This window comes from Vulpes vulpes, chromosome 12 (assembly GCF_048418805.1).
Source record: "Vulpes vulpes isolate BD-2025 chromosome 12, VulVul3, whole genome shotgun sequence".
Classification (NCBI taxonomy): domain Eukaryota; kingdom Metazoa; phylum Chordata; class Mammalia; order Carnivora; family Canidae; genus Vulpes; species Vulpes vulpes.
In genome coordinates, this window is record NC_132791.1 from 49,095,644 (window position 1) to 49,121,223 (window position 25,580).

At 42.9% G+C, this 25,580-nt stretch overlaps 1 protein-coding gene and 1 pseudogene across 17 annotated transcripts in view; one reads left to right on the forward strand and one right to left on the reverse strand.

Annotated features, from left to right (window-relative positions):
• Window positions 1-25,580, forward strand: part of KLHL3 (kelch like family member 3) — a 271,050-nt gene that overhangs the window by 175,639 nt on the left and 69,831 nt on the right. For 14 of the 17 annotated variants that reach the window (XM_072728520.1, XM_072728519.1, XM_072728521.1 and 11 more), the window contains 2 exons: window positions 8,993-9,099; window positions 17,664-17,785. In XM_072728520.1, coding sequence (XP_072584621.1) covers window positions 8,993-9,099; window positions 17,664-17,785 — 229 coding nt within the window. The remainder of the gene's footprint in view (window positions 1-8,992; window positions 9,100-17,663; window positions 17,786-25,580) is intronic. The other 3 variants (XM_072728531.1, XM_072728530.1, XM_072728532.1) reach the window with 1 other exon arrangement.
• On the reverse strand, window positions 2,386-8,966 carry LOC112922017 (elongation factor 1-alpha 1 pseudogene; annotated as a pseudogene).

A 25,580-nucleotide genomic window follows, 5' to 3' on the forward strand; every position in this document is an offset into this window, starting at 1 on the left:
CTTTCGTGCAGGTTTAGGCATAAATTTCCCTTTTATTTTTCTTTAATTTAAAAAATTCCCGTTTTTCTTTTCTTTTCTTTCTTTTCTTTTCTTTTCTTTTCTTTTCTTTTCTTTTCTTTTCTTTTCTTTCTTTTCTTTTCTTTTTTGGAAAAGAAGTACGTTATAGAACATTTACAAAATACAGATGAGCAAAAAGTCATCTATAATCTGAATACCCACTGGTTACTGTTGTTAACACTTGGGAGAATATTTGTCTTTAAAATCTATGTCTCATCAGATTTTTTTCTCTTAACATTATATTGGACAAGTTTTTTCCCTTAATTTTTTTTTTAATTTTAAGTAAATTCTATGCCACATGTGGGGTTCCAACTCATGACCTTGTGATCAAGAGTTGTGTGATCTCTTGATGGAGCCAGCAAGGTACCCCAATATTGAACAAGTTTTTCTATGTCACTGACTGTTTTGCAATATTATTTTAGGTGGATGAATGATTTTCTATATTTTTGGTTAATTTTTGAACCACAGTTCCTTGTTGCTAGATGTTGAGGTCCTCCAGTCCCTCCTGTAAATAGTATCTGCAATGGTTATGTTGGGAGCAATATAGCATAGTGGTCATAAGCATAGACCCTGGAGGCAGGCAGCCTGGTTTCAAATCTTGGCCCCCAGTAGTGTGTGACCCTGTACAAGTTAATTAATGTCCCTGACTTTACTTTTGTCAACCATAAAATGAGGCTAATAATAGTTCCAGGGTTGCTGGTTTGTTAAGAGGATTAGTAAGTAAAGTGCTTAGAACAGTAATATATATTACTATTGTTAAATACAGGTGCACGTTCACAATTTTTTCTATAGAATTAATTCCTGTGAAGTAGAATTGCTGATTCCAATAGCATGTAGCATAGTAATAACCATACTATTCCTTAGGTGTTGTCATGAAGCCCTGGCATGAAGTGAATGTTCTATAACTGTGTAGCTATTAGTATTGATGATGATGAAATGCTAAATGCTGTGCTCAGTTGCAAGAATATGACAGTAAGTTAGGGAGTCAAAATTTTTTTCTCAGTGAAACTTGCATTCTAGTGGTGTTTAAAGATTTTATCAGATTCTAAAGTTTTTTATGGCTTTAAATTATTTTAATTTCTAAGGTATTAAAGGATGGCTGATTTTTAAAAGTAGAGTGGAATGGTTGGATGAGAGAGAGAAAGGGAGCCTGAAAAGACACTTTATTAATCTGGGTGGGTTTAATGTCACCTAGAGGGAGGTATACTTTATTTGGATGAAGGCCTGGCAAAGCATCTTGCCATCCAGGGACTATACTAATGAAATGTTACATGATATTCTAGGGAACTGGGGTTATTTCTTGCACTGTTTTCACATCTTCCACCCTCAATTTTAAGCTATTTTAGTTCACGCATACATGTTCTATGCAATTTATGAATCACACAATTCACGAGTTTCCTATTCTTTTTACTTCCATGGTAGAGAATGGGCTGTTGGCATGGTAACCACCTAGTCTTCCTCTTCCTTTTGCATTTTATCGCTCTGCTCTCGTCAGACTGTTAGCTGCTTCTGGGCAGCAGAATCCTAATGGCTTTTTGGTTCCTGATTTACCACCCAGCCAGCCAGTGGGGATATGGTTCTTTTTGGACTAGCATCCCAGTTCATTCCTGAAAAGGAGAGACAGTCTCTCTGTCTCACTGACACTTTTAGGCATCACGATTTTTTTTTTTTTAAAGATGATCTGCCACTATGCCTGTATTATTAGTAATGAGCCATCTTAGTACATTGCTTTCGGTTTTTCTTTTTTTGGTAACAGCTTTATTAAGATTTAATTCATATGCCATACAATATGACCCATTTAAAGTGTCAGTTTAATGGCTTTAAGTATATTCACAGAATAGTACAACTCACAGTTGATTTTAGAACGTTTCCGTCATCCCCTCCAAAAAAATCCTGTACACTTTAGCTATAATCCCACTATTCTCCCTATCTCCCCACCATTAATCTACTTTTTGTCTATTGATTTGCTTATTTTGGAATTATGTAATATGTCTTTCATGACTTTTTTTTTTCTCATTAAACTTTTGTTTTGATGGGCCTCAAAATTCTGTGACAGATTTTTGGTCAAGTTGTTTCCATTAAAAAGTACTGATTTTAAAAATGAATAACTTAAAACTGCCACACACACAAAACAATTGGTCCACAAAACATTCTTTCCTTCCAAAGGTTTTACAATGTATTGTTATCATTAACCAGTCTTTTACTATTAAACATAAATGGCCAGTTGACACAAACAGTTCTGAGACGGTTCCGTCACCACTGATTAACACTAGTCTGGCAGGTAATAGGGTTAATATTCATCTGACCTTCTGAGGTCTCTGGGCAAATGTAGTGACCTTGCCAACTCCAGCTACCTTCTTGTCCACTGCTTTGATGACACCCGTAGCAACTGTTTCATGTTGTGAACAGCACGATGGCCCTTAGAACAATAGTCAGAGAAGCTCTCAACACACATAGGCTGGCCAGGGACCATATCAGTGATAGCAGCGTCACCAGATTTCAGGTATTTGGGACCATCTTCCAGCTTTTTTCCAGAATGATGATCTCTCTTCTCCTTCAGCTTGGAAACAATGGCAGATGTGTGACAGTCCAGCACCAGTGCATACACAGCACTGATCTGGCCTGGATGGTTCAGGATAATCACCTGAGCCATAAAGCCAGCTGCTTCCAATGGTTGGTCATTTTTGCCATCACCAGCCACATTGCACAACAAACATTTTTGACAGGTATGTTCTTGACACTGAAGTCCACGTTGTCTCCCAAAAGAGCCACACTGAAAGCTTCTTGATGCTTTTCAACAGACTTTACTTCAGTTGTAACATTTACTGGAGCAATGATGATCACCATGCCAGATTTAAGAACACCAGTCTCCACTGGGCCCCCAGGGACAGTACCAATACCACTAATTTTGTAGCTGTCCTGGAAAGGCAGACGCAAGGGTTTGTCAGTTGGATGAGTTAGTGGCAGAATGCAATCCATTGCTTCAGGCAGTGTGGTTCCACTGTCATGCTCATCTTTACCGGTGACTTTCCAGCCCTTGACCAAAGCATGTTAGCACTTGGCTCCAGCATGTTGTCACCATTCCAACCAGAAATTGGCACAAATGCTACCACTGTGTTGGGGGTGTAGCCAATTTTCGTAATGTAGGTGCTGACTTCATTAACAATTTCCTTGTATCTCTTCTGACTGTAGAGTGGCTCAATGGAACCCATTTTGTTAATACCAACAATTAGTTGTTTTGCACCCAGTGTGTAAGCCAGAAGGACATGCTCACAGGTCTGCCCATTCTTGGAGATACATGCTTCAAATTCACCACCACCAGCAGCAACAATCAGGACAACACAGTCAGCCTGAGATGTGCCTCTAATCAGATTTTTCATAGTGTCTCTGTGTCCTGGGGCATCACTGATGGTCACATAACATACACTGGTCTCAAATTTCCACAGGAAGTTATCGGTGGTTATACCACATTCATGTTCAGCTTTCAGTTTATATATGATGCTGGCATACTTGAAGGAGCCCTTTCCTGTCTCACCAGCCTCCTCTTCAAATCTTTCAATAGTTTGTTTGTCAATCCAACCACATTTGTACTACATCAGATGACCTGGAGTGATGAACTTGCCCGACTTTGTGTCAAATGACGATTATATTGGTAGTTTTTTCCTTTCCTATTTTTGTTTAGGTTTAGAGGTGATTTTCACAACACTTGTGTTCTGGTGGCAAACCCACTGCAAAAAAGCTTTTGTGACTTTTTTCTCAGCATGGTGTTTTCAAGTCTCACCCATGTTGTAGTGTGCCTCAGTATTTCATTCCTTTTTATTACTGCATAATATTGCATTGTATGGATATACCACATTTGAGGCTGTTATGAATAATGAATAATGCTACTATGAACATTCACATACACATTTTTGTGTGGATGCATGTTTTCATTTCTTTTTGATATATACCTAGGAGTGGGTGGCTGGATCATATGGTAACTGCATGTTTAACTTGTGGAGGAACTGCCACACTGTTTTCCAAAGCACTGCACCACTTTATGTTTCTACCAGCAGTATACGAAGGTTTCAGTTTCTTTATATCCTTGGCAACATTTGTTATTTTCTGTGTTTTTTATTATAGCCATCCTGGTGTCTGTGAGGTGATAATTCATTGTGGTTTTTGAATTGTATTTTTTTCTGATCATTAATGATGTTGAGCATCTTTTTATATGATCATTGGCCATTTCTGTACTGATGAGGATGTGGAGAAAAGGAACCCTCATGCGCTGTTGACGGGAATAGAAATTGGTGCTACCACTGTGGAAAGCAGTGTGGAGTTTCCTCAAAACATTGAAAATAGAAATACCATATAATCCAGTGATTCCACTACTGGGTACTTACCCAAAGAAATGAAAACACTAATTGGAAAAGATATATGCACCCCTGTTTTTATTCCAACAATATTTACAATAGCCAAGATATGGAAATGACCTAAGTGTCCATTGATAGATGAATGGATGACGAAGAATGGGAGTTTGTGTGTATGTATGTGTGTGTGTCTGTGTATAAAATGGATTATTACTCAGACATATAAGAGAGATGCCATTTGTGACAACATGGATAAAACTAGAAGGTATTATGCTGAGTGAAATAAGTGAGACAGAGAAAGCCAACTACCAAATTATTTCACTTACATGTGGAATCTAAAAAGAACATGAATGAACCAAAGGAAAAAAAAAACAGACACAGGCTCATAAATACAGGGAGCAAACTGGTGGTTGCTAGAGGAGAGGGAAGTGGGGGAATGGATGAAATAGGTAAAGGAATTAAGAGGTACAAACTAACATTTCTAAAGTAGATAAATCATGGAGATGAAAGGTACAGCATAGGGAATAAAGTTATTCATATTGTAGTAATGTGGCATGGTTATAGATGGTAGGTAGCTACACTGATCATGGTGAGCATCGTGTAATTTGTAGAATTCTTGAGTCACTATGCTGTATTCCTGAAACTACTATAACATTGTTTGTCAACTACATATCGATAGTAAATATTTAAAAAATAAATAAAAAGTTCTAAAAATGAATTGACTATAAATATGAGGGTTTATTTCTGGATTCTCAGTTCTATTCTATTGATCTGTATATTTATCCTTATATTATTACTATGCTGTCTTTAGCTTTTTAGTAAGTGTTGAAATTGGGAAACATGAGTCCTTCATGGACTTGGTTCTTTTTTCAAGATTGTTTTGACCATTCTGCATCCCTTGCATTGATTGCCACATACATTTTAAGTTCAGCTTGTCAATTTCTGCAAAGAAGCCAGCTGGGAATTTCATAGAAACTGTGTTGAATCTATAGAACAATTTGGAGGAGTATTGCCATCCTAATGACAATAAGTGTTTCAGTCCATAAACACTGGAGGTCTAGTCTTCTTTAATTTCTTTGAACTGTGTCTAATAGTTTTAAAGAATAGGTTTTATACTTATTTTGTTACGTTTATTCTTAAATATTTATTCTTTTTGATGCTATTGTAAATGGAATTTTTCTTAATATCATTTTTTGGTTCATTGTGTGTGTAAGAAATATAGTTGATTTTGCATATTGGTACTTATTTTCTGCAACCTTCTTAAACTCATTTTTTTGTTTTAATTTTTTTAAGTGGATTTATTATAGAATTTTCTATATAGGAGATCATGTCATCTACGAATAGAGATAGTTTTATTTCTTCCTTTTCAATTTGCATGTCTTTCATTTTCATGTTCTATTTCATTTTCTTGCTTAATTAGCCTGGTTAGCCACCTTAGTCTTATTTATCAGCAGTATTTGGTATAATTAATTATTCCTTGCTTTTTGTAGCCCTCTCTTCACTTGGCTTCATGGACGCCACACTTTTTTTGGTTTTCCTCCTGTCTCACTGGCTACTTTTTCATTTCGGTTCTTTCTCTTTCCTCGAAACTCTTAACCATCTCCCACCTTTGAAATTAAGACTCGTGTATTCACTTCCCTACCTGATAAACCCTGCTTGGATGTCTAATATGCAGCTCAAATTTAACCTTAACAAGGTCAACTTAACTGCTAATCTTAAATGAAGTGCTTTGTGGAAAAAAAAAGAAATGCTAACATTTACTGAATGTTTACTACTAGCACTATTCATTATCTTGTTTATAACACATCTGCATTCTGATACTTGGGGGACCTGAACCCTGGTCACTTTGATTCCAGGACTTGAGCGCCTTCCTAACAGCTATCACAAAGTGTATAGCCCTTCTTTTCTCCTCTTGAAATTGTTCTTTGGAGTAGTAGACTGGTCAGAAAAAAGAATCCTATAGTATTTCTGATAAATGGAATTAGAGATGCTTGTGAACCATACAGTGCTTTAGAGTGACTGCTTCTCTTTTCCAGACAGAGTGGATACACAGTGATGTCTCCTGTGTGCAGATAGGCTTTACCATTCCCAAGGAAAACCTACACTGAGTTTTTGGCTAGTTTGTCTTGGTCACTTTCATAGGTTAGAATTTTTCTAGCCTTTAGATATACTTCCAGCCCATCAGAACTGTTCTCATCCATTTGCTTGACTATTGCTCATACCTTCTTGTCTTTTTCCCATTTGTTTATGAACTATTAGCTCCTCTGCGTTTATGCAAGATATCCCACTCTGACATTTCCCTTTTCAGTACCTGGCTCAGCTTTTGCTCAGTATTTCTGACACATCTGTTTTACTTTTCTTTATTAAAATATTGAATACAACAACGTCGTACTTTTTTTGATTAGTCATTCTATTTTTTAATTGAAATATAGTTGAAAAATTACTTATCCTTTTAAATGGTAGTGACAAGAGAACTCCATTTTCTCCCTAAAATCTTTAATGAAAGTGAAGTGAAATTGTTGGGAATACATTTTTACAATAAATTGTGTCCAGCTTAAAAGCTAGCCTGTTTTCAGGTGCTATCTGCAATCTCACTTGGTCCCTATGACAGATATCCTACTAAGAAAGATGAGAACGCTGTGATGGGATTGTTTGTCTATGTTCTCATTGCCAGTTAGAGGCAGAGCCAGATCTCTTCCCAGTTGAGCTTGTTTATTCTGGTAGAATTTGTATGTAGGTTTGCTTTCTACTGCAGGGTGAGGTCCCATATCCACGTTTTGCCTCTTGCTGCTTAGAGGTCTCACCCTTCACAGAAGCCCCTTCACAGGGACTTTATTCTATATTCTATTCACCTTTCTATTTTGGGGCTAACTTATCTTCTGGCTTTTTTTTTCTCTTTCCCTTTCTAGGTGTCATCCAATCATGAGGCATTATAATAGTATATCCAGAGTCAGAACTAGATTCAGGACTCAGCTTTCTGTGGCTTTGGACCACCTCTCTAAACTTCATAGACCAGATGATCTCCAAGGGCATTTATAGCTCCAGGCTTCTCAGGCCTTAGGATTCTCTTTCTCTGATAAGTGGTCTTGGACTTAATGTCTGAATAGTTGGCAAAGGTTTACTATGCAACACCAGGGATGGCAGATACGTAGCTTCACTTCCATCATTCCATCCTGGCAGGCTCATTATATTCATCTCATTGCTGTCACATGGAAACCAACCATGACTCAGACTTCTCAGTGTAGCGTAGGGTGCTGAGTAATCACTGCCAGGAGATCACAGGTGACGTGTGCTTGTCCCCTTACTGTCTTCCCTCCCACCACTAGGGCTTCAGTCTGAAGGAGGAATTAGTGGTGACCAGGTTACCATCAGTGGGTTCTGGGGCTTAGCTCCCTGTTTCCACTACTCCCTTCTTATATGACCTTGAGAAAGTTATGTTACTTCTTTGGGCCTCAGTTCCCTTTTTTTGTAATATAGAACATAACAATAACTCAACTTCATGGGGCTTTAGAGAGGAATAAGTGAAATAAGAGGTTTACTTTTTAATTTTATTTTTTTATTTATTCATGAGAGACACAGAGGGAGGCAGAGACATTGGCAGAGGGAGAAGCAGACTCCATGTGGGGAGCCTGATGTGGGACTTGATCCCAGGACCCCTCAACCACTGAGCCATCCAGGTGCCGGGAAATAAAAGGCTTAATTAAAAAAGTGCTTAGAACAGTGCCTAGCCCATAGAACTTAAATGTTTACTATGGGAAGACTGGTGGAGGAAACATTCATGGACTGACATGGTCTTATGGCACCCTTTGATTCCTTTAAAGTAGTTTAATATTCATTCTATCTATGAGTGTGTATTGATGCCATTTCAAAGTTTATTCATTTATTTAGTAAAAATTTAGGGCTTTCTATAGGCTAGGTTGCAACCAAGTGTTTAGACTGTAACAGTAAACAATTCCCTTTCAGAGTTCACAGTGTCGTGGGGATGACGAGTAGTTATAGTATCCTTAATAATTGCAAAGATTGGAGCTTTCACAGGGTCTTCAGGACTAGCCTTCTTGGCAATAATGTTAAATCTGGGTGGGAAGATTAATACTTGAGTCCTCCAGACCTGGCTGGCCTCTTACCAGTATTTCATAGGTACTGAATCCCTTGGGGGAATTGTTAATACTTGTTCTTACTGGTGGCACACCTCACCAGCATGCTCTTGCTCCTTGGCATTCAGCCAGTCACTCAGACAGCCCCAGGCTTTCCCCATTGCTCTCTGAGCTGCTGTCCCCCTGTCTCAGTCAGAGCTTATGGGGTTGAGAAGCAGAAATATGAAGACAAATGAAGGAGGCCTGGATTTGCAGCTAGAGAATAGTTGCATCTCTCTGTGTGCCTTAGGAAAGCATGACTGCGAGGCTTATCAGGGATGTGGAAAAGTTGATGAGTTCATACCCCTGCTTCACTCAGGGTACGGCAAATGTCCATGACAGCCTTGTTTGATGGCAGCGTGGAATCTGGGTGGAAGAAAAATATATCCTTGTATGGCTGGGGGTGAGCATTGGTGCTGTGACCCATGCTGTCTCCTCACTGGTGTTTTACAGTAAACAGCTGTTATGTGATGTGATGATTGTGGCCGAAGATGTCGAGATAGAAGCCCATCGTGTGGTCCTGGCAGCCTGCAGCCCCTACTTCTGTGCAATGTTCACAGGTATGGTGAGGGGCTTCAGCCCCACTGAGAGAATATTTTGGGTGGTGGCATGAGGGGAAGAGAATGCTGTGACACTCACTATGAGAAGCTTCTGTGTCCTAGATACTCTGTTTTGCACCTCGGAGGATTTGATGCAACCAGCCTTGTCTGCAGCCCTTTGTCCACCATGAGGGAAAAAAGAGGTAGAATCATAGAGGTTATTAGTTCTCAGACGTCAGCATGCATCATAGTCACATGAGGGAGATTTTAGAAGTGTAGGCTTTTGGATTCATCCCCAGGCCTCTGATCGTTCATTTTGCAGATGGGAGACACTGAGGCTGAGAAAAGGGAAGGGAGTTGCCCCAGGTCACATAGTAAATGAGTGGAACTTGGCTTCTTGATACCTGGCCCCATGCTGGACTAGCTTGTCCTTCCCTACCCAGTCCTACCAGGCAAGGTCTATGAACCTCCTTGAGCTTTTACAGGTGTGTGCAAGAGATTTGGGACAAGTGATGGTGGGGCTTGGAGGGGAGAATAAGACATAAATTTTCACCATCTGGCATTTGGTTTCATCACCTTTGCCAGCTTTCTAGAGAGTCTCTGTTTCCTGTACATGCCAAATAGCCTTGTCCAACTAGTTCACATGGCAGACTGAATTCCTTGAAACCTGTGGGTGGAGTATCCTGTCTTCACTACCTCACAGCATCTCCCCTGTTCTATAAATCACTGCTGACTGAAGGCCAGGTGGGCTGGGTGAGACCCTCAGACTGGGTCAGGTATGTCCCTTCCCCATGTTCACCAAGTACCCAGTGCTGCTTCTGAGTGTAGTCACTATCACTCTCTGTTCTTGTCTGTTTGTTGGTATCTGCTGTGCCCTGTGCTCTGGCATCTGGTGTATCAGCTGCTTCTCATCCTGCGGTTTATAGCTTAGGTGTTTCCTCTGAGAGGCCTCCTCTAACCACCCCTGCCACAGTTCCCCAATATATATTTTTTATAATGTTTATCCCTGTCTGAAAATCCTGTTGTTGGTTGTCAACGTGTTCTTTATCTTTCTCTCCTCACTAGACTGTAAACTCCATGAAGATAGGGGCTGTTGTTGGGCTTGTTTGCTACCATACCCTAAACATCTGGTACACAGTAGGAGTCAGATGTTTTTTTTCAAATGAATGAAATGTCTTCATAGTGGATTGTGAGCATTGGGCATTTGAGGACTACATCTTGTCACTGTTGAATCCTCAGAGCCAACCACAGGGTGTGGTGTTTAGGAGACAGTAAGTAAGTGAAATCTGAAAGAATGAATGTGGGCTTGTTAGGAATGGGTGAGTGTAGGCGCCCAATTTTTGCCACATAGGATCTTACCTTTTCTTTATATGGCGTGTGGCCTCTCCTGGGCAAGAGTGGTTCTAGTTGGGGATGACTTAGCACTTGTGTTTTGAGAATTCCTCACCTGTGGCTCCCTCTTGGCTCATCATGTAAAGGAGCTGGTTTCAACTTGGAGCTGTGCCTCTGCTAAGTGGACCAAGCCACTCTTATCTCTCTGTGAGCCCTTGGCTGGGAATTAGTAACCTGGAAAATGTCTTAGAAAATAGGCTCATTTTATTACCTAAAAGTTTTTTTTGTTTCTTTTTAAAGATTTTATTTATTTATTTATTTATTTATTTATTTATTTATTTATGACACAGAGAGAGAGGTAGAGACATGGGCAGAGGGAGAAGCAGGCTCCCTTCGGGGACCCCGATGCAGACACGATCCAGGACCCCAAGATCACACTCTGAGCCAAAGGCAGACCCCCAACCACTGAGCCACCCAGACGTCCTGATTGCCTGGAAGTTTTGAGCTATATCCTCTCTGGAGTAGTTTCAAACTCTAATACTAAGGTTGTATTTGTTTCCCTCTCTCCCATCCATCTCTCTGTCTTTAAAATAATTCATTTTGTTTGCAGTAATTATTTAGTTACAGCTTCACTAAGTAGCTCTGCCAGTCATTCTTCTCGTGTGTGTGGTTTTGAAAATCCAGTGTTGAGAGAGGAAATCTATCTGGAATTGTGGTTGTGGCTCTACTAGTTGCTAATGAACTTGCCTCTGGGGAGTGGAAGTGCCTAACCAAAAACAAGGTGATTCTGCAAAGAGAAAAGATGCTTCTGGAGCAGATCTTAGATTCTAGTCATTGAAGGGGGGAGAAAAACAAAAAGAACACAATCTAATGTGATGCCTAGCTCAGATCTTCAATTGAATCTGATTACTGCCCATCCAACCATCCTTCTAGCCAGCCAGCCAGCCATCTCTCTGTCTCTATACCCACCAATCCATCTATCTATCTGAATACTACTCACATAGGTTCACTGCAGGGAAAAAAAAATTAGAAAGATGTGGACAAGCCAAAAAACAAAAATAAAAAAAACCCCACATGTACTATAACATATAGATTATGGTTTATATCCTTTCAGACTTTATACTTGTGAATATATACAAATACAAAATAAAATTTTAATATAAATTAATTCATTTTGTATATATACATAGTTGATGTAAGGTGTATACTTGAAAAAAAATTGCTGTTCATCACCCTGGAATGTTCTCCCCCCTGATTCCTTGCCTAACTCCTATTCATCTTTCATTACCACTTAAGCAGTGCTTCCTCAGGTAAGCTTTCCCATGACCCCCTTGGATTAAGTTAAATTCTTTTGTTATTTACTCTTGTGATACTTTATGCTTGTCTTTAGTATTATTGCTTATCTTATTACTTCTTCAATATCTGATTGCTCTTGTCAGTCAGTTAGGAACTATACCTGAATTCACCACTGTTTCCCCACTGACTAGCATGATCTTCCAAGTGGTAGGTGCTCAAAGAAAATTTGCTTAATTGAAAAAAAAAATTTGCTTAATTGAACCAGCACTATATGGTCAATATATTTTCACATCAGTGAAATCACTTCTACATCATCATTTTAATGGGTTCATAAGATTCCGTTGTATATATCCTAATTGAAAATCAATTTCATTTTTGGTTAGAAAACAATTCTTTCTAGTATTTTGCTATTATAAGTGATACTGTAATGGGAATCTTTGCCTCTTAATCTTATTTACCTTATGATTATTTCCTTAGAATAGATCCCTAGAATAAAGGCATGCACACTTTAAAGACTTGTGAGGTACATGTCAAAAATCCAAAGTGTTTTGAACAGCTGTACCAGCTTATACTTCAATCAACAATATATGAGATGTGTATTTTTTGAGGCTCCTTGGTTTTGCTTAAACCTTGGTGAAGAGGAACAAACAAAAAATAACATTGTAAAATTTTGATCTGATGATCAGGTTCAGCTTCAAAATCCATAAACTTAGTCATGAAAAGGCCCAGCTGACTCTTGTTCAATCCATTTCTCTCAGCATGTTTAAGGCCAAAATGAAAAGGAAATACTCGTGACATTCTTCTGACTTGAATGATGTGATTACAATCTTTTTACTCAGGCTTAACACATTTTTTTTTTTTTTTTTTTGTCCTGAGTTCATATTGCCCAAGTGCCCCAGATATCAACCCTGTTCCTTGACCTGTCCTGCCCAGAATAACATGGAAGAATGTGAAACAGATCTGAGTGCCCACAGGAGAGTGTCAGGAGGCAACCAGCTTGTGAGAAGATCTGGGATGGGCCATCAGTAACATGCAGCATTCCTTTAGCACAGCCACTGTAGAGGCCAGCAATGCTGTGTTCCACCCATCTTTGTCCTGTGAATATGGATTACCTTAGATTCCCCTGCTCCCTCCCTATGTAGCACCTCCATCCCCAAGGAAGCTAATTTTACCCCAATAGCTAAGTCAGTTTTTGTCTTCTTTGTCATGCCCTTCACTATGGGTCCTGTGTACTAGAGTATTTGTACTCCATATGGGTCCCTACGTGTCATCCAGGTACATTAAAACAAACCCATCGGGGATCTCTGGGTGGCTCAGCTGTTTGGCGTCTGCTTTTGGCCCAGGGTGTGATCCTGGAGTCCTGGGATCGAGTCCTGCATTGGGATCCCAGCATGGAACTGCTTCTCCCTCTGCCTGTGTCTCTGCCTCTCTCTGTCTCTCTGTGTCTATCATAAATAAGTGAGTAAATAAATAAATCTTTAAAAAACAAAACAAAACAAAAAAACCCCATCATATGGTGGTAAAGGAACCAAGTTTTAAAGAATACGTGGGGGCAGCCCCAGTGGCTTAGTGGTTTAGTGCCACCTTTAGCCCAGGGCGTGATCCTGGAGACCCAAGATTGAGTCCCACGCCAGGCTCCCTGCATGGAGCCTGCTTCTCCCTCTGCCTATGTCTCTGCTTCTCTCTCTCTGTGTCTCTCAATAAATAAATAAAATAAATAAATAAATCTTAAAAAAAAATAAAGACTACGTGGGCTCAGGGTATGAACGCCCATCATCACTTGGCCTGATGGAAGTATGGGATTGCTTGCTGTCCTGGGCTCTCTGTGTTTCCCAGAGATGCCTATGTACAAGGTCCTAAGGTACAGCCTGAGGCTTTAAAGAAGTTTAAGACCTAGTCCTTTAGTCCATGCCACCATCATCTCTCACCTAATTTCCTGCGGTAGCCTTTGAACTGGTCAACCTGCCACCTGTTTTCTTTGTTCACCCTCAGCCATTCTCTACACTGTAGCTATAGCGACTTTCCAAAATATCAATATGATGGATCCCTTAGCTTCTTAAAGTCTGTCAGGGGCTTTCCACTGCTCTCAGAATGAAGTCTGAACTCCTTGGCATGGCCCATGAGGCTGTCTGGTGGTCTAGATCCTGCTTATATTTCTAGTCTTGTCTCCCTGTTCCTCCCTCTGCACTCTGTGCTTCTGCCAGACTCAACTTCTTAGGGATCTAGAACAGGTGGTGTTCTTTCTTACCTCTTTGCCTGGAATATATATTCTTCCTCATACTCAACTTCTCTTCTGAGTAACTATGACTCCTTCTCCAGATCTCATTTTTAGATCAGCATTTCTTAACCATCATGAATCAGTCTGATAACAACAATGGAGTCTATCCTCTAAAAAGCATTCATGAGTTCCTGTGTGGTCATCGTTATGCGTACAGTTCAGGGTACAGGAATCCCTGCTTAAGAACACTTTAAGCTGAGCCCTCTTTTCTAGTATTTAACATACTTTGTAATTGTTGGTTTACTTGTTTCTCTCTCCGTTGGACTGAGCTCCATGAAGGCAGGGCCATAACTTACTCATCTTGGTGTCTTCTGGCCTACCACAGTGCTTGGCACACAGGGACTTTTGATACATGGTTGTTGAATGAATGAGTGAATGAATGAGCTGGTGAATGAATGAACGAACGAATATCTGCCCTTGATTGAATCATGTTCCTTTTGGAAGAACAGTCATGCATGATACTGATGACAAACAGACATGGAAGGGATTAAAAGGATGTGCACCTAACATTTTCTGAAAGTTCAAATGTGAGCTGGCTGGGCTGGGCCTCTAGGGAAAAACAGAGGAAGAGGGCTCTTGGGTTGACCTTGAAGATGGAAGGATGAATAGGGCTCATGTTTTGTTTTCTAGAAATATTTTGTCAGAGTAGTAGAAGTGAGGAAAGGAGCAAGAATGACAAAGCCTTTTTTGGCTCCTGCCCCTCAGGAATTACTGGAGTCCTTAGAATTATGAGATACCAAGAGGAAGCCCCTTTTTTTCCCCCTTTTTTCCTCCCTCCAACAAGTAATTTTTAAGGGCTTGTTATATGCCAAGCACTTTGTTAGGTGTTGAGGATATTTTGACACATAACCTTGATAAGATCTCATCCCTCTTGGTTCTTGTTTGCCTGGGTATTATGTACTAAGTTGTCCTCAGAATTTGGACCAAAGCCTTGTTTGGGAATACTTTTATCGAGGTCATTAGTTAGGGTTAGGTTTAAATTACACAGGGATTTATGAGAAATGAAATGCGGTCTATAGTTAAGCCAAGATGCAAATACCAGCCCTGTCGCTCACTGGCTATATGCAAATACCTTTTGAAATGCCAGTTCTGTAATTTTGTAAAATGGAAATAGTACCTACCTCCTGGGGTTGTTACAAGGATCGAATGAAACAATGTGTGTAAACCCTTAGCAGAGAGGTGCTGGCACACAGCAGTAGCTATTATTGTGACCACTTTCAGAGTATGTTTTAAGCTGAAGCCTTAGTATGGTGCAGTAATTTCTGCTCAGCCTTAAGAAATAGTAAGATTGGATTTGACAAGTCTGTGTCAGGTTTCCAACTTCCTATAAGGGAACTTTCTTAAAACATAGATTTTGTTTTTGAGGCCATGATTTTTCTTTCACAATGTTTTTTTTCACTCCTTGCTTATTGAAGTCTTAAGCACTTCATTTAGAAAATTAGAAACATCAAAGTCAGGTTAAAGAAGCAGGAAAAAATCCCCTAAAGTTCCACCATCTAGAAAACTGTGTCTTAATGTTTGCTGTACATTTGATTAGTAAGAATGATCTTTCATTCCCCAGAAATAAACAACTTTTGCCCATATACACTTATATTTTCATATAATTCCAGGAGTTTGCACTTGTTTAGCCAAAGTTACAAAACTGACTGACTAATATGACTCTCAGGTACAGACTCCACAGAGAGGAAACAATCAGGTTGGGCTCTGATTTCGCACTCACATAAGGGCTACTGAATCTCATGGTTCTTGCATTCGGGTGGTTTCCTCTTTCAGTCTTTTTTTCTAAGGCCCAAGTTCTTAACCAAAGAATTGACTGTAATTATCGTTTGCATTATATTTATCAACTGGACTCTTACTGATGAACTTCTTAATAGCTGTTAAAAGAGATGAGTTGAACTTCTGATTTTCTTGGGTGTGTGTTTTTATTTATGGGTCTTGGAATAAACTCAAGGGGGAGATGGTGAGAGCCTGTCTAATGGGTACAGTAGAAATCCACTATCCTTTCCTGTTTTCCCTTCATCCCTCTGTCCTGCTACAAGGCCCTTGGTACTGAGGCTTTTTCACCAGCTTCTACCAGCAGCCTGAGGGAAGACAGAGCAGGGAGGGGGGGAGGTCTCTGGTCTACCTGACTCGGCAGTGGAGGGAGTGGGCAGGGTTCACAGTGTTTTTCCTCCCTTGCCTCTCTGTCGCAGACTCATTCACATCTCTGACTGTGTTTGGATGGGAATTGTGGATTGGTGGAGGCATTGTGTGCAGCCCGTGAAACTTGGAGGTGGGCGTCTGCAGCCCACACACTGTACTGTACTTTATTTTCTTGGCTCCATTGCCCACATTCCACAGAGAGAAAACAACTACCCAGGCTCTGTTTTCATACACAAGGGCTTCTGCATCCCTGTTCTTGCAGTCAAGTTGCCCTTTATTTCAATCTACAAAGACACATGTCTGGCCTGTCTCTTCCTTCTGAAATCAGCAGCAGCATTTGTGGAATGAACTTGGCTATTAATAAACCCATGTGCCATCTAGAGAGGACAGACCAAAGGTCGGGGCCTCAGGTCAGCAGATGTGGTGCTACTGCTGCCCTAGTTCACAGGCTTTGTCCTTCCTTTATTGGATTATTATCAGGGCCTCCCAACTGTTTTCCCTGCTTCTGATCCAGCTTCCACCATGCATTCAAACTTTCATTTGAAAATACCCATCTGTTGATATCATTCTCTGTTTATAACCTTTTAGTGTTGCTACACTTAGGATGAAGTCCAACGTCATTTGCACGACTTACAGGACTCCGCAAACCCTGGTACCTCTCCAGCTTCCTCTTGCTGTCACCCCATCCCAGCCTCTCACTGTTCCCCACATTTGTCCTTTTGATACTTTTTTTGCATTTACAAGGTTCCTGCATCCAGCTCGTGCTCCCTCATCTTTGCTGCCTGTGGAAATACCCAGCTTAAATGTAACCTCCTACTAGGATGGCTTCCTAGGATTTGCTGCTCCATCTTCTGCATTCTTGAGATTTAGTATAGAGTAGTGATTATGAGTGTGGGTTCTAGGGTCCTCCTCCCTGGTTTCAGTCCCTGCCTGACCCCTTCCTACACGTGTGACTTTGGGCAAAATGAAATGCCACCCTCTTGTGCCTCATTTTCTTCATCCGTAAAATGGGGATAATATTAATGAAACTCGTGGGTGATTGTGAAGATCGAAAAGAGGCACCACTTCCAAGGGCTTACCACAGTGTTTAGCCACAGCATTCAGTAAATGTGACTTTGTGTTGTTGTTATGCTGGTACTTTGTATAGATCTCAAGGAAGCTCTTACTCTTCAGGTATTTTTATATATCTGCCATGCTAGACCACATGCTCCTTGAGGACAGACCACGTGCTCCTTTTCCTGGCCCTGTGTGTATACATTTACAGGAAATGTTGGTTGAATGAGTTACTGCACACAGATGTGCCATCAGAATGGAAATGGGCAACCAATAGAATGGGGAATGCTTTGAATTGGCTTCAGACCAATTCGAATGATTTCAGACCCAAAGTTGGTGTGACCTACATGTCAGCTGTTTTATCCTCCTCCATGCCTGAATCCCTTCTGCTGTCTCCTGGTGCTTTTATGCTGCCAACACAGGGCAGGAGACTGAAAGTTAAGCACCAAGTTTGTGTCCATTTTGGTTTTGTTTTGGACTGCAGGTGACATGTCCGAGAGTAAAGCCAAGAAGATTGAAATCAAGGATGTGGATGGGAGGACGCTGAATAAGCTGATTGACTACATCTATACGGCAGAGATTGAGGTGACCGAGGAGAACGTCCAGGTAAACTCAGCCTGAGCTAGTAGCTCATTGCATACTCAGGGCCGCCATTTTATAGCCTCATTTCACGGAACTCTCAGAACAACTCATTGGGTAGTTGGAGAGGAAATCAAAGCTCCAAAGAGGTTACGTGACCTGCTCTGCGTCACATGGCGTGTGGGTGGGTGAACGACCCTCAGACTCATGCGTGCCTCACAGTGGCCCCCACGCTCTTTGCTGCTAAGCCAGGATACCTCAGAATGAGCTTGGGCCCCGAGCAAAATGTCTTAATCTCATGTTGGTTCAAACACTGGATGGAGGAAGAACTAAAAGCTTGGGTGATCCCACTTCTCCCCAGTTATCATGCCATCTCAGGGATTTGCAGTATGGATTGTGAGGCTGTTAAAATTTTTTCCTGTTTCTACATTAGTCAGCCAAGTTTCCCTGAGCACTCATGCTTAGAGGTGGAGATACCAGGCACCAGGTATGAGCCTCAGCAGGGGAGTGCAGCTGTGAAATGTGTGCCTTTTCCTCCTTTTGCTCCCCTGCCCTCACCCTCAGCCATTTGGAACCTTGAAAAGAGTCAGTGAAGATACTGCGTTGCCCCAAGCTGTGTGTCTTTACTGTGGGGACACGAGGAAGCAGTGGCCTGCTTCAGTAGAGGAGATGGTTGAGGGTATGGCCCACTCTGGAAGCCTACAAGCCCCTGGGCTAAACACAGAAATACTATTTCTTGTCATTAAGGGCTTTACTCTTTCAGGGAAGTGCTGGAAATTACAGGTGATGCGAAGGATTTTTCTTCTTTCTTCTTTTAAACATACAGTTCCACCTTATTTATTGTGAGGCAGATACCTCTCCAGTGACCAGGATACCTATTTCCCTTATCCAGAATCCCACCTCCTTTACCAGGATCAAGGCATTTGGGAGACTACATTGGTAATCATTTATCCATTCAATTCAACCCAAATGTTTGTGTGCCAGTTATATGCCAGGCACTTTGTTGAGCACAGTGGCTGTGATAGGAGAAGTGACTCTAGTTGCCTGCTGCCATGCAGTTTGTGGTCTAGGGGTGAGGACATTGTTCATCAAATAAGCGTACAATTTCTGCACAAATCATGCTAAGTTCTTTGAAGCAAGGGAACATGATAGAGAATGTCAAGGGGACTCAGTCTGGATGCGTGAGGGGATCTGGAAAGGGCTCTTTTTGGGAGATAGGATTTAAGCTGCAGCCTGCATATGAGTGGGAGTTAGCTTGGTGTGGTGCAGGGTCCTTGTGACGGTGCAGGCAGGCTGGGGGTCTGGAGGCACCCTGTATTCGAGCCTCCAGAGCCCACCTCTCAATAGAGCCTGCTTTGTCTCTGGCTTCTGCACAGACTCTCGGATTGTACAGTGATCTAATCTAATAATCCCTTGACCTTTTACAAGTGAGGTATATTTTATACCCAGTAAAACACATGGCCATCCCGTTTCTTTTCTGATTTTTTTTTTTGTCCAGAATGGAGCAGGCAGCAGAGAACTCCCATCTCAGATCTAGGAGCAGAATTGAAACACCTAATTGACTTTTGAGCAGTAACAGTGAGTTCAGAGTAATTGGGTATAAAATGAGTATAGTGCATGTATTGAGAAAACATGTTACATGTTTGACAGTTACATTATCGTCACATTCATATTCACTCAAATACTTTAAAAAGTGATGCAAATGTTGAAATTTATAAGATGCAAAAAATTAAATCCTTTGCAGCTCTAATGAAAAATGCTCAATGTCAACCTAAAAATCTACAGGGGGTAAATAATTTTTAAAATCTTGCATTAGGGTCTAATAAATAACTTTAAGAAAAATATTTATTTATTTTAGAGACAGAGTGAGGGGTGGAGGGAAAGAGAGCCTCAAGCAGACTCTTTGCTAAGCACAGAGCCCTATGCCAGCTTCCATCTCACAATCCTGAGATCATAACCCTGAGATCACGACCTGAGCCAAAACCAAGAGTTGGGTGCTCAACTAACTCCACCACTCGGGTGCCCCTAATCAATAACTATTAATCATATAATGTGGTTGGCAGAGTAATGGCCCCCTCCCCCCTGGTTCCCCTCTTCCCAAATGTTCATGTCCTAGTTTTGGAACCAGTGAATATGTTAACTCTCCAAGATGAATTTACCTTGCAGCTGGAATTAGTGTCTATGATCAGCAGAACATGTGATGGGGGGTTACCTTGGATTATCTGCACAGGCCCGTGTAGTCATGGGGGCTCTTTAAAGTGCACGGGGAGGGGGATAAGGAGAACCAGAGAGATGTGACCCAACAAAGGCCCAGCTTGATGCTTCCATCTTTGAACCCTGGGGAGCCATACACCAAGGAATGCGGGTGGCCTCTATAAGCAGAATAGGCAAGGAAACATGCCCTCCCTTAGGTCCTTCAGAAGGAATGCAGTCCTGTTGACACTTCTGTATCAGTCCAGGGAGACCCATGTGGGGCTTATGGCTTCCAGAAGTGTCAGAAAATGAATTTGTGTTGTTTTAAGACACTAAGACCACCCCCTCAACACTATAGATGGGGTTGTAGATTGTATAATTGGAAGCAGCTTTTTCTTCCCTCTTTATCGCATATTTGCTGAGGACCTCCCCGCCCAACCCCCAGGAAAATACAAAGTGTTCACAAACTTGGGTAATTAGAAGACATTCCACTCTGGATCCTAATCTCCTGGCTGGGTGTTTATCTTTGCAGCTTTGGTCTAACCCAGTGGTAGAGTGTACGACCCTGCATTCTTAGTTCTTATGGCAGGTAGCAGCAGATAGACTCACCAGAGGACTCTGTATAACCTGGCTTCACCGCTGCTTCTTGTAAAACTACCTTATAGAGGGAGGGCAAGGGGCCAGAGTGAAGATGTGCAGATTCAGAGGAAGAAGTAGAAGTAGTGGGACGCCTGGGTGGCTCAGCGGTTGAGCTTCCGCCTTGGCTCAGGTCATGACCCCGGGTCATGACCCACATTGGGCTCCCTGCAGGGAGCCTGCTTCTCCCTCTGCCTATGTCTTTGCCTCTCTTTCCATGTCTCTCATGAATAAATAGATACAACCTTTAAAAAAAATGTAGATGTAGCAGTGAGGCAGGGGTTGAGTATGGATGGAGAGGCCTGGCTCAGAGCCGTGGTGTCACCCCTAGGGCATAGAATGCTCTTCCTCAGGCCTCGCCCCTCTGCAGGGTTCTGTTCCCATCTAGAGCGAGGGCATAGGACTCAGTGAGTTCTGTTGCCAGAGAAGACACTATCTGTGTCAGCCTCTGATCTGTGTTCCTTCCCCTCTAGCAGAGCCTCTCATGATGCCCCCCAATACCCTGCCTCAAAGGTCTGTTTTCATGATCACACCCACTCTCTTAGGTGGTCCTGGGTCCCACTGTCTGCCTTCAAATCCTAGCTCCATCATTTTCTAGCTGCGAGACACTACGTAAGTCACTTAACCTTTCTGTGCCTTGGTGATTTCATCCTTACTGTGGGTACAGTACAGCACCTCCTCTCAGGGGGTTGGTGTGAGGGTGCAGAGGCCCTGTCACCCAGGCACAGGGTCTGGGGGTAGAGACAGGCGGTCAAGCACATGGACTGCCCTCGCCTCTGCCTCCGTTGTGGTAGGGCCAGGGTCGAGGTGCCCAGGACACCAGGAATGGCTGTCATGGCCTTGATGACGGTGGGCGGGGGCCACCTCCTGAAGGAAGACCAGCAGGTCAGGCTTTCCCCCTCTTCTGCGTTTCCGTGTGTCCTTTGGGGTAGGAGCCCGTTGGGGGGCCAGCGGCATGAGGAGGGGCCTGGCAGAGCCCTCAGGGACCTGTGTGCTGCTAGTGTCGGTGGCATGTACTGTTTGTCTACCTTGTGCCTCCTCCCTTTAAAATGTGGTTGGGTGGGACTGCCCTGAGGCAAAACAACAGAAAGGGTTGGGAAGAGAGAGTTCAGATCAGAACATGGCTGCTTTCTCCTGCTGTGACAAACGTGAGGAGGCAGTGGCTCCCATGCTGTGGAGACGGCCTTTGTGGAGGGTTGGGGTACTAGGAGTCGGTGGAGGTGCTGGGGCCCCCAAGCCTGAGGAGCAACAGTCATAGTCTCGGGGCTTATTGAGCGGCTTGCAGAGGTCCACCCGCCACCCTGCTGGGCCACATGGCTGCCTGGGCCCTGGGTGCCACTCTGCCAGGCCACATGACTGCCTGGGCCCTGGGTGCTGGCCTGGCCCTTCCGTGGAGGCGGAGTTAACTACCGTAGCGCTGTCACTTGATGACCCTGGCCGGAAGCCAAGCATGTATCCTCCACTTCATGTGTATCATCTCATTTAACTTCATCACCTCACCAAACCAGTATTTGGACCAAAAATGGTCGCTCTTCTCTAGTTGAAGAAGCTAATGCTCCCAAGTACTTATGTAGGTAGCAGCACTGGGCTTTGAACCTGCTTACTTGTCTCCCTGTTTTCTCTCGATGTGGTGAACCTGAGTTTCTTGTTACATGAATGAATAATCGGAATCGTGACTTAAAGGCTCGTAATAATTAATAATGATCAAAATGAACTTACCTGAGCCCTCCCTGTGCACCAGGTGCTCTGTTGATGGCCTCAAATGTATTCTCTCATTTGATTCTCCTAACAGGCTTGGAAGGCAGTACCTCTATTGCCTTCATGTCACTGTTGAAGCGACAGTGCACAGAGAGGTTAAGCCCTTTGCCTTTAGTCACAAGGCCAATAAATGGAGAAGTCAAGATTCTGAGTGACACTTTTCATCACAGTGCTAGTTTGCTAGCTCTCCTGTTCATCTATACACTGTCCTCCTTCCTTCTCTCTCAAACCTTCTCTTCCCTCCCCCACTTTCTTTCTTCTTTTTTCAACATATTTCTATTAAATAATGTTTCTGTGCCAGGCCTCATGCCTGGTGTTGGCAGAGACAAACCCACTGCGTGGCTGGGGCTGGGGCCTCTCGCCGGGCCCTCTGGTTGGTGGTCTCCTTCCCTCCCTCCCTCTAGGCCTGGCCCTGCTTCCCTGAGATTCCAGGAGTAGGTGCTTTCCGAGGCAGGGCATTTCCTTTTGTTTTTGTCAGAGGAAACAAACTCCGTGACGGGATATCCTCTGCTGTGTTTTCATGTTATCCAAGGGAGAGAAAAAAACAAAACGGGGCCTGCCCGTGAAAAATGGAGGGGAGGCAATTTGCAAGCTGGAGGGAAACCCGTAAACTCTCTACTGAGGGTTGTTCCACAGCTCATTTTCCAGAGCTAAAATGCCGGGATGGCAGGAGACAAGCTAAAAGCTTTTTGACCTCAAGCCATCACGTATCCCTGTGGTGGTTCCAGCTAGCAGCTCCTCCAGTCTTGGCCTCCTCCTTCCAGGGGCCAAACAGGGCTGTCCTGGTGATCCCACCAAGCTGAGGACCTGAGCTTGGCCTCTTGTTCACTGCCTGTTACGTTGCCCCTCAAGGGAGTCGAGTTGCACGCGAGATAAGAGAAGAGGAAATCCTCCAAAAGCCCTTGTTGATGTGGGAGAGGGAAGTGCGGACAGCTCCCTTATGGATGTTTTGCTCTCTTTTCTTTCACAGCCTCTGGGGGTCTGTGTCTCTTCCCATTGCACGCAGCCCCCAGAACCCCAGCGGGTGGGGCCCCAAGTTATCCCTGAGACGCAGAGTTTGAGCAGTGATAGACCTTCCAGCCTTCAGACTTTGCCCTCAGCTTTCTTCACGCCTTCCTGTATGAAGCAAGTAGTGGGAAGAAAAGGCCCTTTGACTCATAGCTAATCACAGCATAAGATCAAAGAGAGGGAAGGAGCAATTAGAGAAACCACAAGCCCCTGTTCATTTGAAGCCGTCTTGGGAATGCTTTTGGGCAGGAGTGGACCTAAACAGGATGGGGGGCTGTTGAAAGGTGGAAAACCTTATAATTTTTGCCTGCTGAGTGTGTTTTGTGAACAGTAGGGAAAAGCTATGTGGGTAGCTCCATCTGTGGAAGTTTTAAAAACTGGAAGTATAACCTGAGGAATATGTTCAGGAAATATTTATTATTTAATTTATTTGGCTATTTGTCATGAGCTTGAGAATTTAAGGACCAAATTGTGCCGCTGTCTTTGCAGTGAAAAAGAGGGCAAAGGGGAAGGGGCTATTTGTCCCTGGTGTGCTGTCATCTGGGCCTGGCTGGGAATACCATCTGGGGGTGGGCTGTACTCTCAGAAACCCTCCTCTCTGGGGCTTAAAGGGCTGCTGTCCCATTCCTGCCTCTTCTCAGCTTGACCTTTTTGGGACTTGGCCTACCACTGAGTACAGTGCATGCTGGACAACATTTGATTATTCCTCCCCACCAGGGGTTTGTAGGTATCTGGTTACCTTTCACTATCTGATGGTAACAGACACCCATGGGAGGATGGAGAGGATGCAGTTGGAACACACTGTGGTCTTGGTACTCCTGGTCCCTAGCATGGTCAGTCACCCCAGTTTTCCCAGGCCTGAGGGGGCTCTCCTGGGACAGAGGGCTTTCAGTGTTCAAACTGGCAAAGTCTTAGCAAACCAGGATGATCGGCTAACGTATGGCCCTAACTGTAGAGTGTGTAGCTAGCGCTGGTCAAAGGGTTATCATAAAGGTCATTTGGGGTTTAAAACACAGCTTTCCATTCCTGGTGTGTATTCAGCAAGAATGGTTAATGGTTGTCTACCTAACTAGCAGGCAGAGACTAATCTGGTCCTTGAATCTGTTTGGCTAGTCTGAGCAAGCTCACAGGTTAATTGAGGTTCCCAGTTTATGGCTGCTTAGTGGGATTGGTGGTTGCCTAGTGGGGATGGAGCTCAGATGGTCAGATTTGGAGCTATCTTATGGCCTAAAACTCCCAAAAGTGGGCATTTTTTTTTTCTCCTTCTCTGAAATGAACCAATGGCTTAAAAAAATACTAAGGACATGATGTTGATTTACTGTTGGGAACACAGGAGAGTGGAAGAGAAAAGGGAGAGGAGCATGCTTTATAGAACTTGAAAGTCTCAGCTGTGTGAGGGAGGAAGTTAAACTCCTAGGATGGAAGTGATTGCCTTGTGGAGAGTAGGCACTTAGCTTGGGAGTAGGACTACTGGTGGGGAGGCTCTTGGTGGTTTCTGCAGGTGGGCAGGGATGAGGAAAAGTGACTAGTTACCCAAGTTTTAACACTGAAAGTCCTGTGTCCTCGGTCCAAAGAAAACTTAGCTGCTTATCCTAGTGGAGGGACAAGGCCCAAGAATGGGCGGTGGGGCAGGTTTTTTGGCTCCACTGGATGGAGGCATTCAGCTATGTGTTGGGAGAAAGTCAGGGTCTAGAATTTAAATCACTTGATAAAAAAGACTTTTATAGTGTTCTGAATCAAGAAAACAGATATATCTGTAACTCATGTCTTCTTGGGCAAGCCGTTGTGGATGAGAACAGCTGGAGTCTAGCTGGCCCAGATGCTCTCTCTGGGAGCCAGGAGAGCAGCTGAGAGCAAAGGCCTGGGATGCGGGGGTTGTTTTGAAGTGAAATAGTTGCTGGGGGTCCCGAGCTAAGCTTCAAATAAATCTGTAATGCTCTGTGATTTTCTTAATTTCTTTTTGGAAAGTCACTCTCAGAATGTCTATTCTTTCCCTAGGGTAGGAGTGGGAGGGAGCAGAATTAGGGTCTAGTAGGACTGTACTATCTCTTCTGGATTTTTGATCCAGGGGGCAGGCTTAAGCAGCTGTAGGAAAGTCCTCCAGAAACTAGAGTGGAGTTGGACGTCTTGAGTTGGGCACCCGTCTGCCCTGCTCAAGCCAGTCTTTCCTGGATTTTAGGAAAAACACATGCACACACACCTGAGCAGGGAACTATTTCTGTTTTCC